The 13,200-nt window shown below is 40.4% G+C and overlaps 1 protein-coding gene across 14 annotated transcripts in view; it reads left to right on the forward strand.

Moving 5' to 3' along the window:
* The window catches only part of Adgrl2 (adhesion G protein-coupled receptor L2), a 256,854-nt gene extending 244,524 nt beyond the window's left edge, over positions 1-12,330 (forward strand). For 10 of the 14 annotated variants that reach the window (XM_050149429.1, XM_050149430.1, XM_050149425.1 and 7 more), the window contains 4 exons: positions 978-1,146; positions 3,717-3,845; positions 5,011-5,107; positions 10,282-12,330. In XM_050149429.1, coding sequence (XP_050005386.1) covers positions 978-1,146; positions 3,717-3,845; positions 5,011-5,107; positions 10,282-11,036 — 1,150 coding nt within the window. In that variant the 3' untranslated portion in view covers positions 11,037-12,330. Of the gene's footprint in view, positions 1-977; positions 1,147-3,716; positions 3,846-5,010; positions 5,108-6,718; positions 6,848-7,100; positions 7,154-10,281 lie in introns of all 14 variants that reach the window. The other 4 variants (XM_050149436.1, XM_050149434.1, XM_050149435.1 and 1 more) reach the window with 3 other exon arrangements.
* Positions 12,331-13,200: the final 870 nt, after the last annotated feature.

Consider the following 13,200-nt stretch of genomic DNA (forward strand, 5'->3'; position numbering starts at 1 on the left):
GGTAGACCCCTACATTAACAAACTTACAGCATGATTTATACTTTTTGCAAATCCGTCAGTATCATGAATTGCTTTTAATTTTTATAGCTATTTTGGAGTATCTAATTTGCTGTAGTATCCTTAAACTATAATATGCCTTTATTTTTTTTTATTGCTTGCCTCTGCATTTTGACTTTCTTAATTTTGACTAATTTATAAAATATATAAATGATTTCTTATTACTTTCTATTTTAATTCTGCCTAATAATTTTGTTTCTCTTTTCTGCTTATAATGCTTTCTAGCTATGAAGATAATAAGCCATTTATCAAGTAAGATCATTAGTTAGACATGGAATGCAATGACTGAAACCCTCTCATTCCGCCCCGTTTTCTGCAGTTCCTTTCTCCTTAAGCTTTTCATGATGAAATCTCTGCCAGAATATTTTATTTTGAAACCGTTCTTGTGTTTTGTTTTGTTTTATTCTGTAACTCATTCCAGCTAGGCTTCTTCATGCTTTCATTGTAATCTCGTAGGCTCACCTCAGTCTAGCGTATTAGAATCCGAAGTCTAGGCTCTCCGTGATTATCTGCCATTTAACCTTTCTGTGTGTGTCGCATTATCTAGTATCAGACGCGTACACCACAGGAATAAAAATATAGGAGTAAACTAATTAAGGACTCCTTAATTTCCTTCACTAAAATTCACATGAAAGACAGTAAAGCCACGGGGGACATTTTACACCTTGCATTTTAATATCGTTTTGATGCCTGTTCATTCTGGAGCGAGAAAAGGCCAATACCCGCTGTTGCTGTGCTCACAGGAAGCTGCAGTACTAAATATTGTTCTCTCTTAATCAATGGAAGGTTAAAGCCAAAATGCTGTTGAATTTGGGTGAACATAGAGCAAGTCAACCTCTACTACTGAGTCGTTACTAAATGAGATGAATGTTGTTCCCCTCATTTAACCCGTTAAAAAAAATTGCACTTTATTTTTTCAGGTCTTGGGTGCTTGGCGCGTTTGCCCTTCTGTGTCTCCTGGGTCTAACCTGGTCCTTTGGGTTTCTTTATATTAATGAGGAGACTGTTGTGATGGCATATCTCTTCACCACCTTTAATGCTTTCCAGGGATTGTTCATTTTCATCTTCCACTGTGCTCTTCAAAAGAAAGTAAGTGGAGGGACCCCTGGGGAGAGTCTCCATATTCTTGACCTTTGACTTGAGGATAGGTCTGGAAAAGGTTTCTCCTGACAGCTGGCTTGTCCATGAACAGTGTCATATTGTGTATGGGGATGTAAGCGCCCGTGCAGAGTCACAGAGCGCCAGCCACCTTCTGAATCTCTGTTTGGGACAATAGCACACTAGATTCTTATGTCCAGAGCCCCTTCTTTGGCGGAAAGGTTTGTGAAGTACCTGTGCATAGTTATAAGCTAAAAAAAAAAAAAAAATTGATACAAGGTTAAATTCAGTCTTAGCTCACTGATAGGAATGTGCTGGTCCAAAATGAAAATGAACCCAAGGACAAATAACATTAATTTTTAAAGCTCCAGACATGCAAAAGATTAATATTAATGTTGCCTTGTGAGTGGTTTTGAAAGATCTAAAACAACTATCATTTAGTGTTTCACCTCTGATTATTTTGTCCTGATTTCATGTATGTGATGTGGAGTCAGCAAAAATAATTTCAAAAATGAAAGTTGAGAAAGAAAACCTTGAGTCTCTAGCCAGAACTAAGGAAACCACTTAGCTGCCATTTAAGTTTAGAATTGTGTGCCTTTCACGAGGACGCGCCCTTCCCTGCCTGCATGTCTAATGTAGTCTTTGATTCTGTTATTACTAGTTGGTCACTAAATTGAACAGAGAACGAGAATTGTGAAAGTGAAAACGATTAAGTTTTCAGCCCTGACAAGATGATAGTGTTGTTACTTCCATCAGTTTTGAATAAGCTGTAATTTTGAGATAATGACGATGGGGACGTGAAATACTGACGAATAACGTACAGTCACAGCAATACAGGCATTGGGCAAAACCAACACCAGAGGGTGTGATTTGGATAAAATACCATTTTGATTGCCATTGTCTTGGTTATTCGGCTTTCAGAGCAACTAATAACGGTTACATGTATAGAAAATTTTCCTAAGGTATCTTGTGTTTTAATAACCATGTACTTTAACAGTTTAAACATTATACAGGGATATCCATGGTAACCACTGCCATTTCTGTGTGTGTCTTACATAAGTGAGCATCCTGCGCAAAGCGTATAGTCACATAGTGGTTATTTCTCAGAGGTCACTCCATCAGCTTTGACATAAAGCTCAGCTTTCGCAGCAGAAGGCTTAAGAGCCCATTTCTTCACATAGCTGCGTATATTTCTTGGACATGGAATTTCCACTGTATTCTCGCATTAAGAATTCCATTTTAGAAGCATCACGCACTCTCCCAGTCTTCCACGTCTCTCCGTGAGAGTTGCCATGATAGATTGTTAATAATATAACATAAAACGATTAAGTTGAAAAATAAAATTTCAATGCTTGAATGAGCACAGTTGGGCCCAGGAAGTGCTTTGAAAGCTCGAGGCTGTTCTTGTTCGCTCTGCTCTGCGTCACTTAATAAAACAGAGAAGATGGCGATGCAAGTGTGCTTAGGCTTAGGAGGTCTTCGTGCGGCGATAATTATCTTATTGGTGAAGGAGTGTCAGTCGGGGCCTTGCCAGGCAGTCTTAACAGAATTATGAGACGGGAATGGTCTCAAGTATTGTGTAATCTACTGGAAAAGACTTTTTTTTTTTTGGTCTCCAGTTTTTTCTTGTCTATTTTAATTTCAAAATCTAGCTTTAATGTACAAAAAACATATTTATACACCAGTACAACTACAGTACGCCCCCTCACAGTCCCTTCTCACACCTCCCCACTCCTTCCACTTCTATGCCACTCCCTGCCCATGAGGGGCCTATTTCAGTTGCTTGGATCGCACATTTTAAAGGCTAAGTTGAACTTTCTTTTAGGGGAGTATTTTTGCATCTGCTCATCTACCCCAGCTTCAGGGAAGAAAGGAAATTACGTGGGTCCCTCATTCCTGTGAGTGGAAACTGAATAAATAAGGCTGCTGTGTGCTAATGGAGCCACTGACATCTGAGACCCCACAGGTGACAAAGGCAGACAGAGCAGACACCTGGGGAAAACATCTCCTCCCGAGTATTGGCAAATGTGTGAAAATACTTTTCATTGGGTGTGTTCTCGTGCCAAAGGTGCGCAGTCTAGAGGTTTGTGTATTGACTACCTAGGAAGGCTAAACTTATAAAAACGTCAGTGATGGACTTCCAAATTGGTTATGTACAACCAAGCATCAAAGATGCTATTTTTTTTGTCTAGTTATTTTGCCAATAGTTGCTAAGTACTTGAGAGAAGAAACCTTTACTCTATCACTTCGTATTAATAATCAGAATTTGCATAATAACAGTGGACTCCAAAGCATCTCCACATGAGTCATAAAGCTACCACCAGGCCGTCTGTGGACAGAGCTTTCTCTAGTGACTAATACTTGTAGTGATATTTCATTTGTATTTTAAATATCACTACAAATGCTTCAGCAACTTGCATCGAACTTGAGTCAAGTTCAACCTGTTTTCTCTATGGAAGTTTAATTTTTCTCAGTTGCCTTCACTGTTCATTGAGCTAGAGAGGACAGGAGAAGCCAGTACACTTCCACTAAACCTCTGGTCTTGGACTTGTTCAATGCAGGTACGAAAAGAATATGGGAAGTGCTTCAGACACTGGTACTGCTGTGGCGGCCTCCCGACCGAGAGCCCCCACAGCTCTGTGAAGGCATCAACCACGCGCACCAGTGCTCGCTACTCCTCTGGCACACAGGTAACAAAGAACTTGACAGCATCTTTAATTAACCTTATTTAGAGAAAGTCTGTGGAGACGTGTTCTGTTTAGACGCACTAATTGTTTCCTCGGTGTAGTGATCTAGATAGTGAGAACTCACCTGTTATTTGGGATTTTGATTTCAGTTTCTTCTTAAATATGTACTCAATGTGTTGTGTAGGCGCAAATACTCTTTTTGAGTTCACTTTACTAAACTTGTAATAATTCATATTCTCAAGTCATCTAGGACAGTACTTTTATTAGGCACCCAACACATTTATTTAATAATTCTTTGTCTCCACTTTAAACAAACCAATAAAATAACAGATAAGAGTGGAAGACTAAAGTGAGGAGTGGTGATATCTGCCTGTAATCCGGGCCCTAGGGAGATGGAGGCAGGAGGTTCCTGACTGTCCCTGGCTACTGAGCAAGCAGAGTCCAGACTGGGCTACGTGAAACCTGCCTCAGATAGATAGATAGATAGATAGATAGATAGATAGATAGATAGATAGATAGATAGATAGATAGATGGATGGATGGATGGATGGATGGATGGATGGATGGATGGATGGATGGATGAATAGATAGATAGATGATAGATAGATAGATAGATAGATAGATAGATAGATGATAGATAGATAGATAGATTGATTGATGATAGATGGATGGATGAATAGATAGATAGATAGATGATAGATAGATAGATAGATAGATAGATAGATAGATAGATGATAGATGGATGGATGAATAGATAGATAGATGATAGATAGATAGATAGATAGATGATAGATAGATAGATAGATAGATAGATGGATGGATGGATGGATGGATAGATAGATAGATAGATAGATAGATAGATAGATAGATAGATAGATAGATAGATGATAGATGGATGGATGAATGGATAGATAGATGATAGATAGATAGATAGATAGATAGATAGATAGATAGATAGGCCCTACAAAGTGTGTACGAGTAAAGATTAAATAGCCCTGAAGAGGAACAAGGCAGTCTTGGTGCCCTCATCTTGGGACCAACAACAAAACACATCCTGAGAAGCCCAACAACAGCCCGATACTACTGATTTCCGGTAGAGCAGTGTGTTAGTGAGGTGAGCATGGGGAGGTGAACATAATGTACTTTTCTTGCTGTTTCGTATCAATAGAGCCGTATCAGAAGGATGTGGAATGACACCGTGAGGAAACAGTCTGAGTCTTCTTTTATCTCAGGTGACATCAATAGCACTTCTACCCTTAACCAAGGTCAGTTATTAGGGGACGTGAGCGTACGGCGTACACTTTGTGCTTTGTGTGAGCCTAGACTAACTGTAGAGAAGACGCTGGACTTACCTGTCGTGGGCTTAAATCACCAGTTATTAAACTTTGGGGGTCAGCTTTTAACCTCATTCATCAAAGTATGTATAGATTTATATTATTTCCATGATGCAGTGGAGGAAAATACAGTTTTAAGTGCCACAATAGCAGAACAGGGGTGGAAAAGTTCATTGTTGAGAACATACCTTGCTAGAAATGAAACGTGTCTCTCCTGAGTGCCCACCTGTCCTTTCTAAGACATCTAGGAAAGTTATTGTCCTAAGACGTTGCTAGAATCAGAGTAGTAATTGCTCATGTAAAACAGTGCCAACTTCACATTGAAAACTTAACATAATTTTCATAAAGTTCCTTTGCTTTATATTTTTAAAGCAAATACCAAGCAGTAAAACATTTGTAGTAAATTCAAATGTACGGAAGCATATAAACCAACTCCCTCCCGCCCCCCCCTCGTATACTTCCATGTGTTGAGTAGTGCCAACTTAAATTTGTTATGTAAATCATTTTAGTTCCTAAATGATAAAAGCCAGAAATATAGGCGCTTAGCAAGATCAAGGCATTAACATGAAGCCACGGGTACTTCCAAATAAAAGCTTAGTATGTATGCTTCAGTCAGGAATAGAAAACTTGCATTATTGTACCAGTCCATAGAAAGAGACTCTTTCAGGTTAGATTTAATGATTTATAATACATAACAACTGTCATGAGATAGTTCAGCTGCGGAATGGAAAGGGTGTATGACATCCATCCCAGCCCGAATTTTCACCTCCCTTTAGTCAGATTCCATCAGTGGCGGGAAACACGATTGGCAAGGAGAGGTGTGTGGTTGAGCGGGTAGAGAGAGGGCAGGCCCTGCTCACCATTGCCCCGGTGCTGCCCTAATTCTCTTGACATGGTTGTCACACAGGAAAGTTATTCAAAGACTCACTTCTGAAACCTGGCAAACGAGATTACAGAACCCACATTCTTGTCCTGGTCTAATAATCCATCTCCCCCACCCCAGCATGTCTGCCTCTGCCTTTAATAAATGCAGCTCTGTGCAGTCTGTCAGCCTTCTTACACGTCTGTGGGAACTGCTTCTCCCCCCCTGCTTGTGTGGAAGTCGCTATTAACACAGATGTTTTCATGAGGGACGCTCCCACACCTGTAAGTCTGAAAGTTTGAGCATCCCTCCGCTGGGCCTTGGTGGTTAGGGTTTTCATTTTAAGGAGTAGCATCCTGAAGCATAATGTTGATCTCCATGCATTTAATTGCCATTTTTGTTTAACAGTGATTTTGTATAAATTAGTAAATGTCATTCTCAGCAGGTGTTTACTTGGGGGTGGGGGTGGGGCTTAGAAAGCACCTGTGAATTCCCGGGGTTGAACTTCCCTCTCCCCTTTCTCCTGCAAAATCGGTAGTTCAGCTAGCGTCAGGGAAATTCCAGCAGACTTTCCATCGCCATCCTGCCCAGGGCCTGATGAGTTAACGAAAGCTACTGCACCTGTAACACTGAAATAAGCAAGCACACTGACGGACTCTTTCTCTGTTTCTTTGCTTTAGGAATGACTGGCAATTACCTACTAACAAACCCTCTTCTTCGGCCCCACGGCACTAACAACCCCTATAACACATTGCTCGCTGAAACAGTTGTATGTAATGCCCCTTCAGCTCCTGTGTTTAACTCACCAGGTGTGCTCATACTTACGAATAAAACTGTCTTTCTTTGCTGCTAAACAGAGCTCTGATCCTATTTCTGAAATAACTTGTTGCTATACATTTATTATCCTTACACCTTTAGTAACTCAGATTAAAAAGTAAGGTGTCGCCCATGCCAGGCTTCTAAAACTGCACTATATTATAGTAAGAGTTCAGTCGTGATAGGTTTGCAGTAATTATCCATGTTTTTGACACAGGTGGCATAAATCTTAATATATTATTACAGGACTGACATCACATGGTCCGAGAGCCCATCTTCAAGATTTATATCATTTAGAGGTATCCTATCTATATAATATATTGTTCAGTTGACTCTAAACCTTGGGAGACAAATTTTGCTTCTGGAATGGACTAGCTAGGATAGTTTGGATGTCCAGGTGTACAGGACTACATCCAGCATTACCAATAGAATCAAACTATAGTATAGTGCAGCTTTATGTTGTTTTCTCTTTTCATAAGGAACTTTGGGGACCCAGAGGCTATGAAGTCAGTCTGTGCCCATGGCTTTTAATTGAGGGAGGGGGGCGGAGTTTCACTAGCTTGTCCTGTTGGCTATATTTACTAGCTAATTTAAAACGTATTATGCTTTTGGTAAATTTTAACATGGTTAAAACTAGCATAAAATACTTGTGAATAACGATTTCAATTACATTAAATGCAGAACTTTGTTCCGGTTTGTCTGTTGTTTTTGTTCTTGCGATTCCTTTTTAAGGTAACTGCAGCTTCTCTTTTCATTCTCTTGTTCTCTTACTTTTCCTTACGCTCTCCTCTAGCAACCTACAGAGAGACAAGTATGGGAGTCAAACTTAACTTTGCCTATCAAATGTAAATTTTTTCAGCATGATTTTTAACGGGCACAATTAAAACATACCTAGCAGTCATGAAGTAGACTCAGCGGGCAAGTGGTTCACAATTTGCAACTAAAATGTTACCAAATTCCAACAGTGCATCTCTGTATACTGGCTTTCATTAGTCTGAGAGGTCTGTAGCAAATGCTGTCCATACTGAAGTCTGTGCGATGCTGAAATAATTTGCTCTCAAAAGCCTGAAGTACTGTCAGCCCAAATGCTTAATAATTGACTTATCATTTCTGCATTCCCACAGTAATCTTGCTACAGGCTATGCAAAAAAAAAAAAAAAAAAAAAAAAAAAAAAANAAAAAAAAAAAAAAAAAAAAAAAAAAAAAAGTCTTCAAGTGAATTGCCTGAACATGGGCAGAAAAAGATGCCTCTTCAAAACCAGAGAGGTCTTAAATCTGCAGTATATCATAGAAAACACCTTTGGAATTATACTCAGCATATATTATTTTGTACTTAGGAAGCAACGATAGAAAAGGAAAGAAAGTGAAAAGATTGACTCTCATTGCAGAGGAAACAAGCGCTAGCCCCTTCGCCGTGTGACAACTTAAAAGTTGTTGCCTACCAATAATCTTCAGCAAGAGTGCGGCACATATGCACTGATTTGGCGAACCCCAATCAAGTACACAAAAGAAAGCCTTATCGATAGCAATCGCAACTTCATTTTCTTAGCGCAAGGAGTGTGATACGAATGGAATTGACAGTTTTCCTAATGCAGAAATTATTTCAGTCTTTATAAAAAATGAATAGCAGGCGTAAGCCCTCCTCAGTGCTCGCACGTGGGCTAACGCTGACTTCCCCCATCGACTGTCAGTTCTTGGTCATGATGCTTGTACCATGCAGGGGCATTTTTATTTTGAAGAATAATGTGTTTTCTGAGGTATCTGCAGCTTTAAGAGTGCAATGAGCACAAAAAAAGAGAGCATCCCTCCTCTTTTTTCAAAGATGAGAGTTTTCCTGGACTTCTCCAAGCCTTGCATACAATGCAGCAGCTTCACAGTGGCCAGTTTCATCTCAGTAACACCATGCCATTCTTTTGTTGATTTTTTTTTAATTTTCTTTTCAGACCTCTCTGTAGACTGGTGACTCCCCCCCCCTTTAGGATTTTGAGGTTGAAGAACCTAATTTCCCATCGTGTAGACCATTTAATTTTTTCTGACTTTTTCCCATTGCTTGACAATCACTGTGACGTCTTAGTTTACATGTTTATGTGTCTGTTGGAAATCTAACTCTGATTCAAATACGAGCATGTTCCCATTGTTTCCTTTCCTCCTGAATCTCTCTTCATGTCACAAGTAGATTTATCCAATCTCTCATTCTTTGAGAAATTAAAAAAATATATGTATTAGCTTAAGATTGACACCTTCTCCCATCCCATAGTTAATATCTATTCTTGGTTTAATTTCTGTGACCCATACTTAGGCGACCTCTAACCTTTCTGCATTTGACGTCCATACCCATGGTGTCTCTGGGCCAGTCTCGTACAGTAGTCTCTGCTGGTTCACTTGGTACTGTCACTGTGACTGATGCAGTCTGCAGGGCTGCAGGCCAACTTTGACCTTCAGAAGCCCAAGGCCATTGTGATTAGACGTACGAAGTAGCAAGCACAACTCAAAATAACAAAAAGTTTTCCTCAATGAAAAGTGGAGGCTGCTTTGCTGGGAATCGAATTTGTTGAACCCTTGCTCTGACTAAGTTGCTGAGAAGCTTAGAAGTTCTTCATCATGTTACAATAAAATCATTTTACTTTCTTTTATATATCAGCTACTCTTAGGCCAGATAGCCTGAGCAGACAGACATAATGTGAGTTGTGCGAAGTGAGTCATCCCACCTGCTGTCTGTCGTGTTGTTGGATGGTGCTTGTGGACCCTGGTCCTGTCAGTGTGAAAGATGCCTGACTCTGTTCCCCATAAATTCCTTGTATCTGTCCATTTTTTTCATACCTTTTTGTTGTTGTTGTTGCTGTTGTTGTTTTGTTTTGTTTAAACTCATCTCCAGAAAAAGGAAATGTTAGAACGTTGTTTAAAAAGTTGCTTGCCAGTTATGTGGGCTTTTGTTGTACATTGCTTTTTTTTTTTAGTTTCTGTATGTGACTTTTTTATTCCTTTTTAATTTAGTGTTGTTTAGGACAAATTCTGTTGACTTTTATTTTATGAACCATGGTCTTGTACTTTAAAACGTAAACGTCACTAATGAATTGCTTTGCATTAACTATGCAAGGGCATGGAGTGAAGTCTTGTTTGTAAACGTGTCGAAATTGGACCAAAACCTGATTGATGAACTACTGTGCCCCCCAAATTGATAAAGTAATATTCTGTATGCCATTTTCCCTCCCTGGAAAACAGTATCATTTTTTGACACTTCTTTCTGTTATCTAAGGGTTGCAACTGTTTACCTTTGGGAATGCGGGAAAGCCTGGCACTCTTCAAGTGTTAGGTTTCAAATTCAACTTTGTCCTGAACGACATTAAAACCTTTTGTATATGAAAAGTGCGGTTTCTTCAGGAAGGCACAGAGACAGTAACGATAACCCCACACTTTTCTGTTGCAGGACATTCACTGAACAATGCCAGGGACACAAGTGCCATGGATACTCTACCGCTAAATGGTAACTTCAACAACAGCTACTCACTGCGCAAGGGGGACTACCACGACGGGGTGCAGGTCGTGGATTGTGGACTAAGTCTGAATGACACCGCTTTCGAGAAAATGATCATTTCAGAGTTAGTGCATAACAACCTCCGGGGTGGCAACAAAGCCCACAACCTGGAGCTCAAGCTCCCGGTTAAACCCGTGATCGGCGGCAGCAGCAGTGAAGATGACGCCATTGTGGCTGACGCCTCATCTCTGATGCATGGTGACAACCCAGGGCTGGAGTTCCGCCACAAAGAACTGGAGGCGCCTCTCATCCCTCAGCGGACTCACTCGCTTCTGTACCAACCCCAGAAGAAAGTGAAACCGGAGGCAACCGACAGCTACGTCTCCCAGCTGACGGCCGAGGCTGACGACCACCTCCAGTCCCCCAACAGAGACTCTCTGTACACGAGCATGCCCAACCTAAGAGACTCTCCCTACCCGGAGAGCAGCCCCGACATGGCAGAGGACCTGTCTCCTTCCAGGAGGAGTGAGAACGAGGATATTTACTATAAAAGCATGCCAAATCTTGGAGCTGGCCGCCAGCTCCAGATGTGCTACCAGATCAGCAGAGGCAATAGTGATGGTTACATCATCCCCATTAACAAAGAAGGGTGCATCCCGGAGGGGGACGTCAGGGAAGGACAGATGCAGCTGGTAACAAGTCTTTAATAGTACAGCTATTCCTAGGGCCACACACAAGTATTAATTGTTAAAGACGCTGCCAGCGGCCCCTGCAGCCCCCTCCAGCTCAGCCTGAAGAGTCGGCTCTGATGACCTGTGGTTCTCCACTGTAGGAAGACAAAATAGACTGAACCTTGTAGTTCTGTGAATTTTTATAAAACATACGAAAACTTTGTATATACACAGAGTATACTAAATTGAATTATTTGTTACAAAGAAAAAGAGATGCCAACCAGGTATTTTACGTTTCTGCTGCTGTGTAGAGAGATTGTGAAACAAACGAGAGACCCTTCCAGCCATGTCACTTGCGGCAGTTGGTGAACTAAGTCTGTAAATAGGGCCGCACCGTTTTTTTTGTAGGCCTGCATTGTATTATATACAAGACGTAGGCTTTAAGATCCTGTGGGACAAATTGACTGTATCTTACTTTTCCTGACAAGACTTGGAAAAGCAGGAGAGAGATTCTGCACCCGTTTGCACTTCCCTGCAAACCTTTTACATTAAGGCAACAATTGAAAACATGTTTAACCAGTAGCAATCAAGCCACAGGCCTTATTTCATGTTTCCTCAACTGTACAATGAACTATTCTCATGAAAAAAAAATGGCTAAAGAAATTATATTTTGTTCTATTGCTAGGGTAAAATAAATACATTTGTGTCCAACTAAGATATAATTGTCATTAAAATAATTTTCAAAGAGTTTGGAGAAAATATTGTGACGAGCTCTTGGTCACACATGATAGGAAATGTCCCTTCTTAAGCCCATCATGGTAAGTTTGTACCCAGTTTGGCTTCTTTGCCACCCTAGACGGTGTTCCACTTTGACCTGTTAGTCCTTTTCTTACATTTAGATTTCTTATTGCCAAAAGAGTGTGTGTTATGGGGAGAAAACTCTCTGAAGTCAGTCCTGCCATGCCTTGCACAAATGTGGGGAAATCTGGAGGTCTTGGGTCATCCCTCTGTTTATTCTGGAACAGAGGGTGAAGGGGGCACTGGGCACTTCTCACAAACTTTCTAGTGAACAAAAGGTGCCTATTCTTTTTTAAAAAAATAAAAATAATAAAAAAATAAAACAGAATATTACTCCTCCATATTCCTTCTGCCTATATTTAGTAATTAATTTATTTTATGGTAAAGTTCTAATGACATGTAAATTGTTCCAGCCAAACTCTGCTCTTCCTTCAAGCCCTTTGTGTAAACCTGTTAATATGAGCCCATCACTAATATCCAGTGTAAAATTTAACACGGTTTGACAGTAAATAAATGTGAATTTTTTCAAGTAGTAGCGTGCACTTTGATGTATGTTAAGCAGTAGACTCGACCAAGGCGGTCCTTTCCAGGCCCATCTCAGCTTCCCCTAAGGAGATCTCAGACTGCAACCCACAGTTATATGAACTTATGCAAGCAAGATTGCCTGCTTCTCCCTCTGCAACCAAAAGAATAGATTTATATTATAATTATCTCTCATACAGACACAAAATGTTCAAGACGAGTTGCAGTGGGAACTAAAATTCTATAAAAAATGAATTGTAATTCTACCGTTTAATTTGGGCAGAAAAATACAGGTGATTTTTCTTTTCTTCGGTGGATTTCTCAGTAGTGTGGAAAGGGGCGGTTCTGAAGCACACATTCCCCATTACAGGCTATGACGATAGGCTGCTCTAGGTAGCTGCTCTGTTATGAAGGGACAGTCTTACTCCCCAAGTACAAATTCTTACAGGTGGCTCTCAACACAGATCTTTCCCGTTTCTGCCACAGTCATCTTCCAAACTCTACCCGAGCGTGGGAGTCCCTCAGATGCCTCTTAGTAAGACATCACTTTACCTGGACACAATTGGAATTTGAAAAGGGAAATGACTTTTTTTGCTTTAAAATGTTTATTCGATATGTTTTATCTTTATTTTATGGGTGTCAGTGTTTTGTCTGCATGTATACCTATACCACACGTGTGCCTTGTGCCCTCAGAGGCCGTAGAAGAGTACCAGATCCCCTGGACCTGTAGTTACAGACAGATGTAGGTGTTAGGAGCTGAACCCGAATCCTCTGTAGCCATTTCTCTAGCCTCAAGAGAAATAATTTAAAGTTTATATCTCTTGGAGGGCAGAGTAAATTCTAAATAATGTTTGAAGAAGAGCCATACATCAGTATCCAA

This window comes from Alexandromys fortis, unplaced genomic scaffold (assembly GCF_014885135.2).
Source record: "Alexandromys fortis isolate MF-2015 unplaced genomic scaffold, M_Fortis_MF-2015_v1.1 scaffold_68, whole genome shotgun sequence".
Lineage (NCBI taxonomy): Eukaryota > Metazoa > Chordata > Mammalia > Rodentia > Cricetidae > Alexandromys > Alexandromys fortis.